Below are 18,161 nucleotides of genomic sequence, written 5' to 3'. Positions count from 1 at the left end.
TTGGAGTCTGATCCCATCTAAAACGTACCACTTAACGAAGTTAAACAAAATGCTCCGATCCTAAGAAAAAAACTAAAGCCAGGGTTTGTTTGTTTTTTTCTTTCTGATGAAGCCTAACTTTGTGCGGCCAACTTGCCTTTTACGGAATCACATTTAACTTTTTAAGTTCTCTGCCTTCCTGAAAGCCACCCTCATATATACTTACATATTAATTTATAAAAGGAAAAGACTTTAGGTTACACGTTAATTCACTGTGGCAGGAGTTCCAGACTCCACACAACAAAGTCCCTGATTCGCCCCCCCACGTGGATCTGGGGAAGGAGGGACGAGATGACGTGTATTTCCTCTGGTTTCCCAGAAGGTCCAAACCTATTAAAAGAAAAACCACTGAACCCTCACATCCATTCTAAAAACTACAAGCTATTAGCACTCTGAATAGGAGAGAAACTGAATATAGTAATCACTCATATAAAGAAATGATTTTGAAAATCAAAATGATCAAAACCAAAACCTCCAGTTTTCACTTTCCGGGATTTGGGAAGCCTAGGTCCACGCCACTACCATTTCCTTCTTACACATTTGACCAAACTTATACTCAGTATACCTACCAGACCCATTACCTGGACCAGGTTAATTGCATAGGAAGATTTTTTTACTATGTTTACATCTTTCTTAATTTTAAAAAAGCATAGTAAAGAGTCTGAGGACAAATTATTCAACTGTTTATCATACATAAGACCGCATGACTATGATACAAAGGGGGGTTCTTTTTCATTTAACGTTACAATATACACAGCAAGTCCGGACCAGATCTTACAATCTGCACACAGGTATTTAACCTTTTCCATGCTGTTTATGTTTTACAATGCACAGAAGTCCTGTAACCAAACCGTGTAGTAAAGCACACAAAACTGGACTGTAACATAACACAGTATGCAGAAGCATTGGATTTTATGATTTCCTTTATGTAAATAGCGGTTTAAAAACTGCTTTCGTTTTTGGTGCTTGCTAAGATGTGGCAACCAGCACAGAAAAAAATGACCTGACCCATATAACATCTTCCCCTTATAGTCCTAAACAGCAGTAACTACTGATTCCTTTTGATATTGCTATACTCAAGATGATATCCTTTTATTCACTGTAAACTTTTATGAACTACCAAGTTCAAAAATCATCCACAGGCTTGACATTTAATTACAAAATAAATATGGATTTCCTGATTAACAACAAAAAAATTTTGTGGATTATAAAAACGGTATTTCCAAGTTTCCATTCACATTCACATAGTTTTAAGCCTTTCTTTTTGTCACTGTTTACATATAAAAACCTGCTTTTTGTTCAGAAAAAATTGACCTAGTCAGCCACATGGAATTGACCAATAAAAAGTAATGTGGTGTTCTGCTGAGTTGTTTTGAACAGGGTTATCGGCAGAGGTAGATTACTGCTTCTTTCCTAGGCTTCTTTTGATCCTGGACAGATAAATTACTTATCTTCATTCTCCCAATTCAACCGCTCAAAAGTATAACACCCTAAAATTGGTCAATTTAAAATGGGAACACAAATTTAGCAACTGCCAGACTGTGTTACATTAAGGCAGCATAATCTCAAAACTAGGCACCTGTTAAACACCAGCCTGTTCACTTCAGGTCACGCATGAGAGTTTTGCTTTACTCGTGCTCATATTTTGGACCTGTTGGTGCAATCAAGGTCTTGCTTTCAAGTTTACAAGTAGGTTAATCAGGAATACAAGAATCGACTGCTGGTTCCATAGCTTCTGGATCCAGTGTCCCTTTACCTTCAGAAGCCTGAACACATTTAGAATGTAACAGATGCTGTCATCTTGAATTAGATGTCAATCGATTATGTTCAGAACACAGATTGCTGTAGATGTATTGGCTATGGATTCAACAACAGTTCCAGTTTTGTTTAAGCAATAGTACAGCCATAATTTTCAACTGACATTTAAAAATGGTCTAGTTACACCTTGTGTCAAAGTGCAGGACTGCTACATTATTGGTTACAGACATCTATGTGCTATAAAAACAGCTTTGGTACAATAAATTATCAAAAAAGAAAATAAATTTTTGTAAAATTCACAGCATAATTGTGAGGCAAAAAAGCAGTCACATAAAATTCTGCATTTTTTAAAAATGTTCAGGATGAACAGAAGACATCTTTGTGCAGAAGAAATGGTGGAGATACCACGTGCCGAGAAAAAAAGCAAAAACGAAACAAAAAAAAACAAAAACAAAAAAAAACAAAAAAAGTAAAAAGCAGGAAGGGACACAGCTGTAGCTATTTCCATCAAAGCAAACCACTACTTCTGTGACCTTCAACCAATAAGGAAGTCAACTTTATGACACACGCAAAGTGACCTTGCAATACCTTACAATTAGTGGGTCACAAAAGTCTATTTTAAAAGAAAGGCCTCTTGAATTACCCATTCTCTGTGTTTTCAGCATTAAGGACTGTCTGCAAAAGCATGTCCAAAAGTGATTGCATCTGAAATGGTAGGCTCTTCTAATTTCGAGTCCAAATCCATAAGGCCAAAGGTTATCCCAAAGACCACCACTCAGACCTCCCCAGGACTGGCCACGACTGACCCGTTGATTGCTTCTCAGTGCACCTCGGTTAGGAGACCAGTCACGTTCCATTACTATCTACCGTGGCCTCTCCAACAGGAGACCCACGGGATCCCATGTAATTGCTGCTTTGCTCCTCAGTAGGTTCAGACAGGAGAGTTCTGATCCCCGCCACTTAGCATGCTCACTGTGCCTTACAAACAAACTCCAAAACAACCGTCCCTTCCATACAGCTGAAGGTGATGTTTGTGTCAGCTGGAGGTCCCTCTTCCTTACAGTACTGCGTTTCCGTGCCCAAGTGTGTTTAGAGGACTTAAAAACCCAAATTTCCCACCCCCCACCCAAAACAAAACAAACGAGGGGGGGGAGGGGGGGTAAAGGGAGGAAAAAGGAAAAAACAAAAAGGAAAAAAAACACCCTCGTGGGGCCCTTTATGCAAATTATGTGCAGTGCCTTTTTATTTTAAAATTAGTTGGCAAATGACCAAGACCAACATCTGAACATTAACTTCTGTGGAACAGAAAAGACAAAAAAAAACCCACTACGGCTGGGGTGTGGCAAGTTAAAATGGGGGAGGCGAAAAGAGGACACCTCTGCGCTCTCCGTGACGACGGGTTTGTGGACATGGCTCTTTGAAAAACTTCATTGTCCCTTTGCAATCTTTTCAAGTTAAAAAAAAAAAAAAAAGAAAAGAAAAAAAAAAGTCAGCTTTGCCCTCTTGTAGCGGTTCAGTGTGTTAATCTCCTTCTGATGCAAGCAGCTTTGCACTTTGTTTTTTGGAAAAAAACACCACTTCTATAAAAACACACAAGAAACAAACTCAAGTTTCAATTTAGTCACGAGCTAGCTACAGAACTCTGTTGCACACAAACTCCTGTCATGGGGGACTCTTCTCTGTCAGCTCCTTGCCTCATCGTCAGATGTCCCTCAGTCATGTAATGTGTAGAACCTGTATTAGCAGAAAATTGGTACGCTGAATGTCCAGCTAGGCCAGTCTCTTGGCGGGGATTGGAGTAGACGGTCAAATTAACGTCCATAGCTCCATTCTGTCCAAAGTCCAAGGTGTTAGCAGCCACCGGGCGATTCTGGTAGGCCTGGTTGCCTTGATTACCGGTAGAGGAGGAGGACGTAGAGGAAGAAGTAGTTGAGGAAGACAGGGATGTCATGGAGTGGTGACTATGGCCAACCTCCATAGAATCCTGGGTAGAGGAGCTATTCGTTGGAGAATTGTAGACCCTTGGCCTGGTCCGGTTACCCAAGGCTTGTTGTCCGTGGTGGTGGTGGTGGTGGTGGTGGTGGTGATGGTGATGGGAACTATTTCCATGGTGATGATGCAATGCATTCTGTTGAGGGGCTACATGAAAGGTTGTTTCTTGAACGGGATGAGTTTCAACAGTAACCTGTGTAGGAGCTTCAGTGCCTGACCAACCAAGGGGAGCAGGAAATTGTTGACGCACCTGTAAGAAGATTTTCGAAGCATTTATTCAGAGTACTGTTTCCAAGCTTTACTTAATCTTCAATCGAAAGCTAGGACACCAGCATTTATGTTAATCAGACAGAGGGGATTTTTGAAACTTTTAATGTGTCAGTTCTAGAACACAAAATCCCGGGCCGCCTGGGTGGCTCAGTAGGTTGAGCATCCGACTTTGGCTCAGGTCATGATCTCACCGTTTGTGAGTTCGAGCCCCGCCTCGGGATCTGTGCTGACAGCTCGGAGCCTGGAGCCTGCTTGGGATTCTGGGTCTCCCCCCTTCTCTCTCTGCCCCTTCCCCGCTCACACTCTGTCTCTCTCTCTCTCTCTCTCAAAATTAAACATTAAAAACAAAAAAATTAGAACGCAAAATTCCAAGTTATGTTTGAGTGAACCAGTATTTTACTGTGAAAGCTGCAATTTTTAGCAAGCTATACCCATAAACAGGCTCATGTATTTCACTGGCCACTTTCTTTCCTGGGATGCACTGTTTAGGCCAGGGATCAGCAAACTTTTTCTGGAAAGGATCAGATAATAAACATTCCTGACAGGTTCAAAATGAATTCCTGGCTTTCCCGTAAAGCCCCTCTTTCTCTCCATCTTTCCCGTTTCAGTAAGAGCACTCTTTTCATCAGCGGCTCAGTAACTCCTGCATCCACACCATCAGCAAGTACCACGGAGCGTGCCTTCGAAACGGCTCCAGCCTGGCTGCTTCCCTGGTCTCCACCACCATCCCTTCTCCCAGGCTCCTACCGTCCACCGCTCACCCACACTGCACAACCGCCTCCTAAATCAGCTCCCAGCTTCCATCCTTGTGCCTTTGTTCCAATCCATTCTTCATAACAAGAAAAATCTTCTCAAAACACAAATCCAATCACTTTCCTATTTAAATTCAAATCCTTTAATGATTTCTCCGTGCACTTATTAGAAAAACAAAATAATGCAAAATCCATAGGTGGTCTGCCTCGGGGGCCACCGTTCGTCTCGCCAACCTTGTCCTCCAGCCATCCTTCCTCTTGCTACCTGGGCTCCAACACCGGGTCCTCCTCCTATTCCTCCACCCGGTAGTCGTATCTTTCCAACGTCTCAGGGCATCTGTGCCAACTGTTCCTTCCTGCCTAAAATGCTCTGACTTCTAATTTCTGCTCGGGTGCTTCCTTCCCATTTTGGTTCGAGTCTTCTCTGACCACTCTGGCTAACACTGCCTCCACTCCTGTGGCAGCAGCTACCAGCTGTCCACATGGCGGCACTACACTTCCCAGCCTCCCCCATCCTCAGGTATGGCCACGGGACTGAGTTCTAGTCCGTGCAACACGAATGAACGTTTTGATGTTTTTATGTCATGGCCGGACCTGGCCCACCAACACCTCCCACATCCCGCCTGGTGGATGCCAGCAGACAGCCAGGCCCTAAGGGCCGGAGTTATTCGCCCAGGACACGGGAGACAGCCATGCCACTGACCTGAAAGCCCTCCCGGGACCGCTACCCAAAAAAGAGACTTCATACTCCCTTTGGTTACCATATTTTGTGGGGTCTATTATCAGCCTGGCTTACTCAAATCCTCATGCATCCCACCCAACAAATCGCCATCCTAGATCACATCCTGATACCTTTTATCAGCAGTACTTGCAATTTCTATTAATTTGACTCATTTTGTTTATCTACTCTGTCCTTACGAGCTGGAAAATATGTCTTTTACCAGGAGCTGACATAAAGCGTTTCTTTCTCAGCGGAAGTGGTCTGGAGAGTCAAACTTTAAGACACACCACTGAAAACAATCCAGTAGAAAAAGAGGCAGAAAGTTCTCAGAAAATACTGATGGCTCTTAAACTACAACACTACTCAAATTCATGTATAAATAGAAAATAAGCAGGGTTGCCTGGGTGGCTCAACTGGTTAGACATTGGACTCTTGATTTCGGCTCAGGTCATGATCTCACGATTTGTGGGATCGAGCCCCGCATCGGGCTCTGCACTGACAGTGTGGAGCCTGCTTGGGATTCTCATTTTCTCTCTCTCTCTCTCTCTCTGTCTCTCTCTCTCCTCTCTGTCTCTTCCATAAAAAGTAAATAAACTTAAAAAAAATTTTTTTAAAGAAAAAAGAAAAACAAATAAGCAAAATAAAAATATCTTCCGTCCAATACCATTTTTCATTTCAGACTGATCAAAGGTGATCACCCCGCCCCCCCCGATTGTTTCTCCAAAGTCTTACTGGTGGAAGGCTAAACTGGCAAAACTAAATGGAGAGCAACTGACAGCAATTATAAAACTTACAGATCACATCACTCTCTGACCTGCGATTTCACATTTAGGGGTTCCTATCACAGGTATACTTAATGTGTATGAGTGATAGGTCTGTGGCATTCTACCATCATCTGTAATAGTAAAAAAGACTGGAAATTAACAGGGGAAATGACTTATGGAATATCTAAACACGGGAGTATCATGTGAAGAAGAAGGAAGAAAAAGTTCTCCAGGTACTGATGTAGAAAGAGCTCCAAATATATATTAAAAATACACATAAAACATATAACGACCCCCCCAAAAAACAAGCAAAAAAACAAACTGAAAACATCAACTTGTGCATGGCACGCTATCGTTTGTGAACAAAGATTAGGAATCTATATCTGTATGTGGATATGCATACAGTATCTCAAAAAGGATACAAAAACCAATAGCGACATTTAAGTGAAGGTCTGAAGTGTAAGTGGCAGTGACCAAAGCCGAGAGAGGGGAAAAGTGTTCCAGGCTGAGCACAGAACATGTGAGAAACAAGAAAGAACGTGGTATATTCCAAAAAAATGACAAAAATCCAGTAAGACCAGAGCAAATAAAGAGGAGAAAGAATGCCCTGAAAAGGACCAGACCGTGGCAATCACTGAGACCTTCGCAGGAAGTCTAAATTCCCTTTTAAGTACAAAGGAAAAGCCAAACACTGGTTTAAAGTAGGGAAAAGCCGCATCAGACTGCTTTACTGAATGTTCATGTGCCTGCAGAGAAGAAAATGGCGTTGACTGCTGAATGGAGTTAGATGCTGGAAGACCAGGTTAGAACATTCTTTATAGTAAGGCGGGCTGGAGACGGTTGTAGCAATGGGATGAAGTGAAGAAAATAAAAGCACATTTAGGATATTCAGAATTTACACAATTTACTACTTGATTCAACTGTGGGATGAGGGAAAAGACGAGTCAAGGATCAGCTCCCCAACCTAACCCCCAGGTGTAAGGCTTGAACAAATGGGTGAATCTAGGGCCATCTGTACGAGGAACACAGAAGAGAAACAGAGGCCCAGGGCTCAGGAGCGAGGTCCAGATCAGAAATGAAGCTGGAGGAGGGACCTGTGCCAAGACGGTACTGAGGCATCGGACAGGGTGGGCGAGGTCAACCGGCAAGTGGGCAAGCCTTGGGAACATCCGTGTCTACAGGGTGGGCAGAAGAGAATCCAGAAAAAGAGACAGGGAAGGAAAGACCAGACAAGTGAGGGAAACTCAGGGGGCATCCTGTCAAGGGAAAAAGAGGGAAAGTGCTTCAAAGGGCAGGGAGGAGCCAAAATTGTCCACGTGGGTGAGGAACAAAAAAAGACAAGCCTCTGAATGCCCGGCACCGGCCTCCTCAGTGGCGGCCGCAGGTGACACTTGCAGCAACGGTGTCCCCCACCGGAGCAGACCGAGGAACTCTTCACGGGCCCAACACAGCCACCACAGGCTAGCACGACGTAGGGCCAAACAGACACCAGACAGACACGGGCCAGGAGGAGGGCTGGCTCCAGCTGGGAGAGACCTGGGGGGATCAGATGCTGACAGAAGAGAATCAAGCAGACCCAGGAGCCAGAGGCTGAGCAAGAGGTCAGTTTCTAAAAGGAGTAGAAGGGGCATTGGAAACAGTGCCTACAGAGAACGGGGGAGACACGAGGTGATGGTGCCTACAGAGAACGGGGGAGACACGAGGTGATGGTGCCTACAGAGAACGGGGGAGACACGAGGTGATGGTGCCTACAGAGAACGGGGGAGACACGAAGAATGGCGAGCCTGCCCAGAGGCTGGGCACTAGGAACTAGCAACGGCACCGACCATGCCAGCTTGCTGCTTGTGGTCTTCTCCCGCAGCGCCCAGCAGCCCCAGCCACGAGAATGGGGCGTGATATTCAGCAACCTGTCCTGACTTCGCTTTTACCAAATGATATGCCGGCCCCTCGTCACACAGCACCGTGACACAGTGCCCAGTGAGTTAGTATTTTACAAAGAGTATTTCATAAATATTTTTACTACCAACATCTGCTTCATCCCATTAAAAATACCCGATTACAGACTCTTCTTTAACACATTTCAAAAACAAACGAGGGGGGCCTGCATGGCTGTCGGTTGAGTGCCCAACTTCGGTTCAGGTCACGATCTCACCGTCCGTGAGTTCGAGCCCCATGTCGGGCTCTATGCTGACAGCTCGGAGCCTGGAGCCTGCTTCAGTGTCCTGTGTCTCCCTCGCTCTCTGCCCCTCCCCGCCTCAGTCTCTGTCTCTCAAAAGTAAATAGATATTAAAAACAAAAGCAAAAGCAAAAAAAAAAACCCAAATAACCCCAAAACAACATGGAGGTGAGAGACCACAAACTGATTCGGAATCAAGGACCATTAGCGACCAAAGATCACAGGAAGCGGTCGGAGCACAATAATGAAGAGCACAAGCCAGGGAAAGTTACTGAACCCATCAAGGGTCAGTTCCCAAAGGTAAAAGGGAAACTCGAACAGTGTAAGGCTCCAAGTGCTACTGTCGTAAATGAGATAAACACAGCGAATAACAACTGGAACAGTGGCTGGTATGCACCCAAGAAATGTTAGCTGCTTCTACATAACGAGGGAGAAAACTGCAAAGACGTGCTGCCTTAGTTACGGACAGGGCACAATTCCCTACACACGTGGAAGCTACTGAGACCCCGTGGGGTAAACGACACGACCATCGGAAATGCGCTTGGCGCCCACCGCGGCCGGCTGCTGCGGGGCCGGGCCTCCACGGTGGGGAGCTCACCTGGGGACTGTGAGTCTCACAGTCCATGGCCTGGACAGCAGCTGTGAAGTGCCCGCCGCTGTGCCGGTGCTGGTGCGTCGGGTCTGACCTGGCTCTCCCACTGTTGCTCGTCCCCGACGATCCACCTTCGGGATCACAACACAGTACTTGTAAGTCTGAAGTTAACTTTGCTCAAGTATGTATTCCAACACTCACTTAACACCGAAGGTACGGCACGCACAAAAAGCTGTGTGAACCTCAAAGCGTATCAGGAAGTCATCCAATTCTCTAAGTTCTTTCACACCGACCAGTGAACTAATACACGACAGTCTGGTTTGGGTTAAGTTAGGGGAAAGTTCAAGCACGTGAACAAAGTATTTCTACTTAAGAAACCAAAGGAAAACTTTGGCTAAGAGGGGCGCCTGTGGGGCTCAGTCGGTGGAGCGCCCAACTTCGGCTCAGGTCATGATCTCGCAGTCTGTGGGTTCGAGCCCCGTGTCGGGCTCTGTGCGGACAGCTCAGAGCCTGGAGCCCGCTTCGGATTCTGTCTCCCTTTCTCTCTGCCCCTCCCCTGCTCATGCTCTGTCTCAAAAATAAATACAAACATTAAAAAAAAAAGAAAGAAAGGGTTTCGTTTCCAACTGCCAAGCAGAATTTATCACGGGTAATTAAGTATCAGAGCTTGGGGACAGGTGAAATGTTTTACTAACTACAAAGGGTAGATTTAGGTAAAACAATTCCTCCCTATCCCCACAACCAATTCTTCAAAGACTTTACAGTAACCCCCACCTTGGAACAAAAATAAGAAACGCTTCCAGGCCTCCCCGAGTATCAGAAGGACCGACCTGAGCTGGAGGACGTGCTGGAGGTGGTTCCGGAGGACTGTGACTGCTCCATCGCGGGACTCGTGGACACGCTGTTACTTGTGTTTGTACCTTCGTCAGCTGTCTTCTTGAAAAAACTGTGCTGCAGGGCATAGTAAGGTTGAATTCGAGTTTTGGGGTCATAATCAAGCATCCTTAAAATGAGGTCTTTGAACTTCAAGTAGTCAGCCACGGTATGACCCGATTCCCCAGCACGACGCCCACCAGGTCCTCCTGTTTCTACTCCGAGAATATTATGAAGTTTACGGGTTCCTGGTGGTTTATACTCCTGAAGAGAAGAAAAATAAAAATAAAAAAAAAAAAGCTTTCTCTAAATGTGATGGAGTACGTAAAAGCCTGCATAACTTCAAATATGCTTAAATATGTTATATATTGAGACCTTTATTAAAAAGAACGCTTTATACTCAGATTCTCTGGATTTTCACACATTACTATTCCAAATGCGCTTGTTGTTGGAGAAACTCAAAATAATTTCAAGACCAAAAATGACTATAAAGACCATGTAGCCCAGGGGTCAGCAAACAAAGGCCTAGCCTGGGCTGTTTTTCTATAGCTTCAGCTATGAATGGGTTTTATATTTTTAAAGGTTGTAAAAACAAACAAACACAACCACATAATATGCAATAGAAGCCCACAAAAGCCTTAAGCTTTTACCTTCTGGTGCAACTGCTGCTCCGGCCCAGTGGTCTGAATCGCTTTTCTGCCTGATACGCATGACCTTGGATGCACTTCCTTTCCTAACAGTGGCTCTCCAAAGCTGTGGTAATCACTCCAAGTGAAGATTCACTGGTTTAACCCTACACGCTCGGATTTACCGTTCTCATTTCGTTTATTTATTTTAATTTTTTTTAAACGTTTTATTTATTTTTGAGACAGAGAGAGATAGAGCATGGACGGGGGAGGGGCAGAGAGAGGGGGAGACACAGAATGGAAGCAGGCTCCAGGCTCTGAGCCATCAGCCCAGAGCCCGACGCGGGGCTCGAACTCACGGACCGCGAGATCGTGACTTGAGCTGAAGTCGGACGCCCAACCGACTGAGCCACCCAGGCGCCCCTCGTTTATTTTTTTAAGTAATCTCTACACCCAGTGTGGGGCTGAACTCATGACCCCAAGACCAAGAGTTGCATGGTCTTCAGGCTGGGCCGGCCAGGCGCTCCCCCACCACTTTCATATTTAGATAAAGAAATTAAAAGCATTTAGAATATGCTGAGTAATAAATTAACATGTGTTGAGATTTTTCTGAAAACTCCTTTTTTAATAGATGGTGGTAGAACCCTTAAGACGCTTATGAATATTGAATTTATTCAGAATGGCATCACCGATTTTTGCTTCTAGTGACAATGCAGAAATTCGTAAGAGACCACGGCTCTCCCTCTGAAAGCAAATACAAGCCAGCAGGTAGGCCACAAAATCATTCCATTTAAAAAACCCATCTGAGTGCCAAGAACTAAACAAATCAGGGTTGACTGAATTCCAGAAAATGAGAAGCCCTTTCTAGGAGAGAAGAGACCTAAGGTGAGGGAAGGAGCAAATGCCAGAGATGTGGGTAAGAAGAATCCAGCCCAACTCTGAACCAACTCCTGGCAGTGTGGATGGGCCAAAGGCAGAGGGCAGGCGAAGAGCCCAGACATGAGCCCCCAGGGAACTGAGCAGCAGGACGGACAGACTGCCTGGGGCAGCAGGGCTGCAGAGAGAGCACTCAGGTCTCCACAGACACTGCTTAAAACCTAGGAAGACAGTGGAGAACAGAATCTAGGTGGAGCGAGCAAACAAACAAAGCAAGGCCCAGATTCAGCTCAGCTACAAAGGAGATGGACTGAGTCCCATATGACGGAGTAAGAGGTGCATCTCTTTCTGGAGGGAGGGTTTACTTCCATCACAACTGTTCTCAGATACAAAGTCCAGAGTGCATTTAAAAAACTACAGACACAAGAAATTTTAAAAAGATGGGTCCATAATCAAAGTGAAAAAATTAGTCAGAAGATCCACATAAGTAAACCACCCAGATGCTGAAACTGGCAGGCCGGCATTACAAATAACCATGATAAACAAATAGGTAAAAGAATTTAGTTCAAAAGGTGCACATGTGTGAATAGATGGGGGTTACAGAAGACCAAATGAAACCTTTCCCTGAAAGGTAAGTGGAAATGCGGAAATGTTAGAACTAAAATATGCAATATCAGAAATCAAGAATTCACGTAATGGTTTTAACAGCAGACTGGACTCAGCAGAAGAAAAAAAAAAATCAGTGAATCAGAAGACAGAGCAAAGGAATTATCCAAACTACAACAAAAGAGAAAACAGCATGAACAAACTGGAGACCTCTGAGATCATGCTGAGCCTGTCACACACATTTCAGTAGAGAACTAGAAGGAGAAGAAAGACTGAAGCAACAGATACTGGAAAAGATACAGTCTTAGGAAAAACTGACGAAAGCGATCAACCCACAGACCCAAGAACTTAGCAACTCCAAGGAAAATAAATACAAAGAAAGCTATACCTGGAGACATTAAGAGTCAAATTATTGAATAACTGAACAAAAACAGAAAACATTAAAATCAGCCAGAAGGAAGGGGGAAAGGGAGAAACATTACATATAGGGAAGGACACTTAGAAAAGCCACTGGCTTCTCTTTAGAAACAACGTGATACACAAAGCAATGTTATAACCTCTTTTCTCTTTTGCTGAAATGTCAACCTAGAATTCTACATCCATGGAAATGTCCATTATCTTCCTTAAGAAAGTAAATAAAGATATTTTCAGATAAACAACTGCTGAGAGACACCATCAGCAAAAGTTATTCCCTACAAAATAAAAAAGTCAGACGAAGTTCTTCAGGCCGGAAGCCAAGAAGGGTGGGAAGGAATCAAGAACATACATAGGTAAACAGAAAAGACCTTTTTAGTATCTTTATTTTGTGTGTGTTTCAAAATTTCTTTAAAAGTCCCTTTTTATTTAAGCAGTCGATGTGTCTGCTGTGAGGGTTATAACATATGCAGAAGTGACGTATGATGCCACGTGCACAAGAGGTAGACAGACAAAAGGGCATGCTTGATCGAGTGGTGTTACGTGAACGTCAACTGATGCATTAAGGGTACATATAACACTAAAAATTACACACAGGGTAAGAGCTAAAGGGTCAAGAGAGGAGATGAAATAAAATACCAGAACACCAGAAAGTACTCCACTGACCCAAAAGAAGGCAGGAAAGAAGGAATGGGGGAAAAAGGTGAGACAGAGAACAAACATAACAGTTAAAACCTAAACTTCCGAATAACTAAATGGGTTAAAAACTGAACGTGAAAAAAAGAGACTATCTGACTGGATTAAAAGGCTTGACAACTAAATGTTGCATACAAAAGCCGTATTTCATATATAAATACAGACAGATTTGACGTTAAAGGGCACAAAAAGTACAGACTATGAAAATGTTATGAATAAGAAGGTTGGTACAGATAGTGTAATACCAGACAAGTCTGACTTAACAATTAGAAATATTACTAGAGATAAAAAGAGACATTTCATCATAATGAAAAAGTCAATTTATCACAGTCACAACAATACTAAATGGGTACACACCTACTAAGAGAGCTTTGAAACACATAAAGCAACGAAAGGGAGATTAAGACAAATCCAGAATTATCACTAAAGGTTAACATTCCCTCTGTCATTGATAAAACAAATATCCACAGGCAGACACATGTACACACACATATAAAATAAGGATGTAAAAGATATGGAAAAAAAAAATCGAACAACCTGACCTATACTGACATCGGTAGACCACTACACCAAACAACTGTATAAAATGCAATTCTTTGCAACGGCACACAGGACATTCACAAGGTGAGATTACCTGCTATATTCTAAAACAAGTCTCAATGAATTTCATTTAAAGGAGTGAAATCATGTTTTCTGACCCATGATGCTATTGAATTAGAAATCAGCTAACAATAAGATACCTAGAAAATCCTCAAATATTTTGAAATTATACAACAACATTCTAAATAACAATGAGTAAAAAGAAATCACAAGGGAAATTAGAAATGTTTCAAAATCAATGAGACTTAAAATATATCAAAAGTTGCTGCATGCAGCTAAAGCAATAGTTAGAGGGACATTTATACCATTAAATGCTATGAGAAGAAAGTTTTAAATGAATGATCTAAGGTTCCACCTTCAGAAGCTAGAAAAAGCAAATTTAGCCTAAAGTAAGGAGAAGAAAAAGAAATAACAGAGAAAAGCACCAGTGAAATAGAAACAAGACGAAGCAACAGTAAAAACAAAACAAAAGACTGGTTGTTTGAAAAGACTGGCAAATTTCACAACCACTAGCAACAGTAATGGGAGAAAGGAGAAAACAGGAATGACCGATATTAGGAATACAAGAGAGACTGTATCACTACAGATCCTCTAGAAACTACAAAGATAATAATGAAATATTAGGGGTCATTTTATGCTGACAAAGCCAACAACTTAGATGAGGACAAGTTGCTTGAAATCCATACCTACCAAAATGGACTCAAAAAAGAAACTCCAAATAGCCACATATTTACCAAAAAATGTGAGCTACAATTAATAACCTTCTAACAAAGAACATCTCCAGTCCTGATAGCTTCATCGATGAACTCTATTAAACATTTACAAAAGAAATAATGCCAATCTTATACAAACTCTTTCAGAAAAATCAAGAAAGAATACTTCCCCAATAGTTTTATGAGACCAGCAGAATCCTGGGATCAAAACCTAATGAAGGCATTATATTAAAATTTTAGACAAATATTCCTAACAATGTAGACTAGCAAACTGAACCCAGCAATATGTAGGAAGTGTGGTTTATCATAGGTTGAGCTTAATACTCTAAGAGTTATTGATGTATTTTACCACATAACAGGGAAAAAAACCATATGATCATCTCTACGGGTGCAGAAAGCATGTGACAACATTCAAAACCCACTCATGATTTAGAAAAACAAACAAGCAAGACACTTCCCTAAAAACACAGGAAACTACTCCTTCAACCCGAAAGAGCTACAAGACACATACACAACGAGCACCATACTTAAATAGGTATGCTTTCCCACAAGATTGAGAACACGGGGAGATGTCCGTTCTCACCAAAACTACTCAATATACGGAGGTCCTAGTCAGTATGATAAAACAAGAAAAATAAATAAAGGCATACAGATTGAAAGAATAAAACTGTTCATTTGTGGAGGATGTGAGTAAGTAGAAAGCCCTACAGAATCTAAAAACAAATAAAAAACTAGAACAAATAGGTAAATGTAGCACGATCTTAGGATACGAGTTAATATACAAACTCAATTCTATTTCCACATATTTTCAATGAGAAAGTAGAAAACGATACTTTAAAAATGACATTTTAATGACATTTAACGATACTTTAAAAATTGTATCAAAAAATCAGAAATTAAATAAAATGAACTAAAAATATGTGTGAAATTTCTGCACTAAACCCTACAAAATGTTGTTGAGAAGAATGAAAGACTAAATAAATGGATAAACCATGATCACAGACTGAAGACACAATACTGTTAAGATGTCCATTCTCCTGGATGGACCCTTAATGCAATCCAAACAGAAACTCCAGCAAGATTTTTTTTTTTTTTTTTTTTTTTTTACAGACTTATAAGCTGATTCTAAAATCTCTACATAAATAAAAAGGACCTGGGGAACAGGGAGGGGAAAAAAAAAACTGAAACGGAAGAAAAGATGCTGGTGAATTTACACTACCTGCATTGGGGACTTCCCACACGGTACGGAACCAGCACTGTCGTACCGGTTCAAGGACTGATAAAGCGATGTAACAGAACAGGTGCAAATACAAGCCCGCACAAAAAAGAACAGTAACTGAATAAAAGCACCCAGATTGACGGGGAAAGGCAAGTATCCAACAAACGATGCTGTAACTCTAAGGCAGGCATCTGGGGGTGTGAACATCAACTCCTACACCTCATTCCATCCTTAAAACTTAATTCGAGATGAACCCCAGGACTAACCATAAAAGCTAGGATCAAAAAATCTTTTAAAAGAAAGCACAGAATACCCTCACAAACTTGAGGAAAGCAAAGATTTCTTCAGATACAAAGCCTTCACTAAAAAAAGTTGACAAATTTGATTTCATTTGAAAATAGTAAAATTTCCCACTCATCAAAAAAACACCACTAAGAAAAGAAATAGTAAACTACAGTCCAGGGAAAAAATATGGACACATGTATGACGAAGCACTTATATTCATTATGTGTAAAACAAAAACAAAAAAAAACTCCAACTCAATTAAACAACTCAACAATAAATGAGTAAAAGACTGGAAAGATGGTCACAAAAAAAGCTCTACGAATGCTTAAAAAGCACATACCATTAGTCATGGGGAAATAAATGCAAATGAAACCGCTACGTACGTTCGCCCGTCAGAATGGCTAACTTCAGAAAGAGAGACCACGTCAAATGGGGAGGATGTCATACAACTAGAACCCTCATACTCAGTAGGGATGTAAAATGATGAAAAAATTTGGAGAACTGTATTTTCTCATGAAGATCAACACACATATACCCTATGACCTGGCAATTCTACCTCTAGGCAATGACCCTAGAGAAATGACAACACATGTGTACAAAAGATTTATGCAATAATGTTCCCAGAGCCCTTATTCATAATAGTTCCAAACTGGAAACAACCCAAATGTCCACGGACAGGTACATACAGATAAACGACAACATTTTAATTCGATAGAATACTATGAAGCAGTAAAGTGAAATAACTGTTGACACACACAGTAGGCATGAATTTCCAAAAATGATGTTTGTTAAAGTGAAGGAAACAAAACAGTAAATACTATAGGATTACATTCATATGAATTTTGCCTATGAACAGGCAAAAACTAACCTAGGACGAGAGAAATCAGAAAGTAGGGGTGGGATGACAAAGGGTCACAACAACATTCTGTTATCTTATTCTAGCTATTGGTTATATTATTGTATCTAAACTATACTTCAACAAATCAGCATCTTAATTCTTCATCCACTTTCCCCACCAAAAACACATACACAGAGTATAGATATCATTACTAGGCAGCTAAAAGGGGCTCTTGACACATAGGTGAGAAATTACAAGTAAAAATAAAATCACTGAGAAAATAAACAGTACAAAGATACCCAACGACAGCACACGCAATGAGTTCATACTTATGGTTAAACTCCCGAGTGCAGCCTTCATAAAGTAATCATTTGGTTCTGGATTTGAGTTTTTAGTTGGTGAAAAATTTACCTATGTCCGAAGACAAATACTTATTTTATACTTTAAGTTTCTTAAATGAGTTGCTAATTGCAACTAAGGGAAATCTCATAAAACCTACAGTTAAGTAAGAGGTATTAAATACAGGTTAAGATACTTTCAATTTTAAGAAGGGAAAAGATTTATCTACTCTTTTCTGAAATGCACCCCCCCCATAATTTTGTTAAAAAGTAATTATAGCTCGGTTTGAGAGAAATGATAGGTTTCAGCCCATAGTAGCTTCACTGTGGTTTTATAAGGCAGAGATGTGCATGGGATGGGATGAATGTTTTCTTTAGAAAAAAAGAAAAAACTGGCAGAAAAAAAAACAACAAAAAACAAAAAGATTCCAAATGGAGAAAGCAGTAGCCGCCTGTACTGCGGAGAGAGAAAACACGAAGGAGGTTTCATGCCCTCCAACTCTATTTCACATCGACTGGCTGGAGCTACCTTGAATGCTGGTGAAGCTAAGGATCTCCAGGCTGTGCTCTGGTTCAAGGGGAAAGGGGCCATGACTGAGAAGCTCGCTCCGTGGATAAAAGCAAAAGGATTCAGGATGCTTGTGTGGTGTTTGCCATCCCTTCCTTAGCGGGAGGAGGCTGACTGTGGCTGCCAGATATTGCCCTGCCTAGAGCTCAGAGAATAAGGCAGAGTGCAGTAAGTTACAACCAGGTATGGAAGATACAATTACGGATGTATTTTTAAATCTTCTAAAGAAAATCGTTTGGTATTAAAAGCCTACGTGAAGGTGAATTAAAGCCAAGAACCATCATCTTCAGTTCACTGGAAAGGACACCTGGTGGCAGCATCGCTAAAATGCAAGGGGCAAAATACAAAGTGGCGCGGAAATCGTCCTAAGTGGCAACAACATGTTTAAACTACAACCCCAAGGTGTCTGGTGCAAAGATCACACACCATCGGGTATTGATACATC

At 41.9% G+C, this 18,161-nt stretch overlaps 1 protein-coding gene across 2 annotated transcripts in view; it reads right to left on the bottom strand.

Moving 5' to 3' along the window:
• Nucleotides 1-705: 705 nt before the first annotated feature.
• The window catches only part of DYRK1A (dual specificity tyrosine phosphorylation regulated kinase 1A), a 149,008-nt gene continuing 131,552 nt past the window's right edge, over nucleotides 706-18,161 (bottom strand). For both annotated transcript variants that reach the window (XM_047098672.1, XM_047098673.1), the window contains exons 10-12: nucleotides 9,895-10,201; nucleotides 9,071-9,195; nucleotides 706-4,039 (exon numbers count right to left, since the gene is read on the bottom strand). In XM_047098672.1, the coding sequence (XP_046954628.1) occupies nucleotides 3,419-4,039; nucleotides 9,071-9,195; nucleotides 9,895-10,201 (1,053 nt within the window). In that variant the 3' untranslated portion in view covers nucleotides 706-3,418. The remainder of the gene's footprint in view (nucleotides 4,040-9,070; nucleotides 9,196-9,894; nucleotides 10,202-18,161) is intronic.

Source organism: Lynx rufus, unplaced genomic scaffold, assembly GCF_022079265.1.
Source record: "Lynx rufus isolate CCGP_SWC_20201006 ecotype Redwood Valley unplaced genomic scaffold, mLynRuf1.p SCAF_5, whole genome shotgun sequence".
NCBI lineage: Eukaryota > Metazoa > Chordata > Mammalia > Carnivora > Felidae > Lynx > Lynx rufus.
This window is presented reverse-complemented; position numbering and strand designations above follow the sequence as displayed.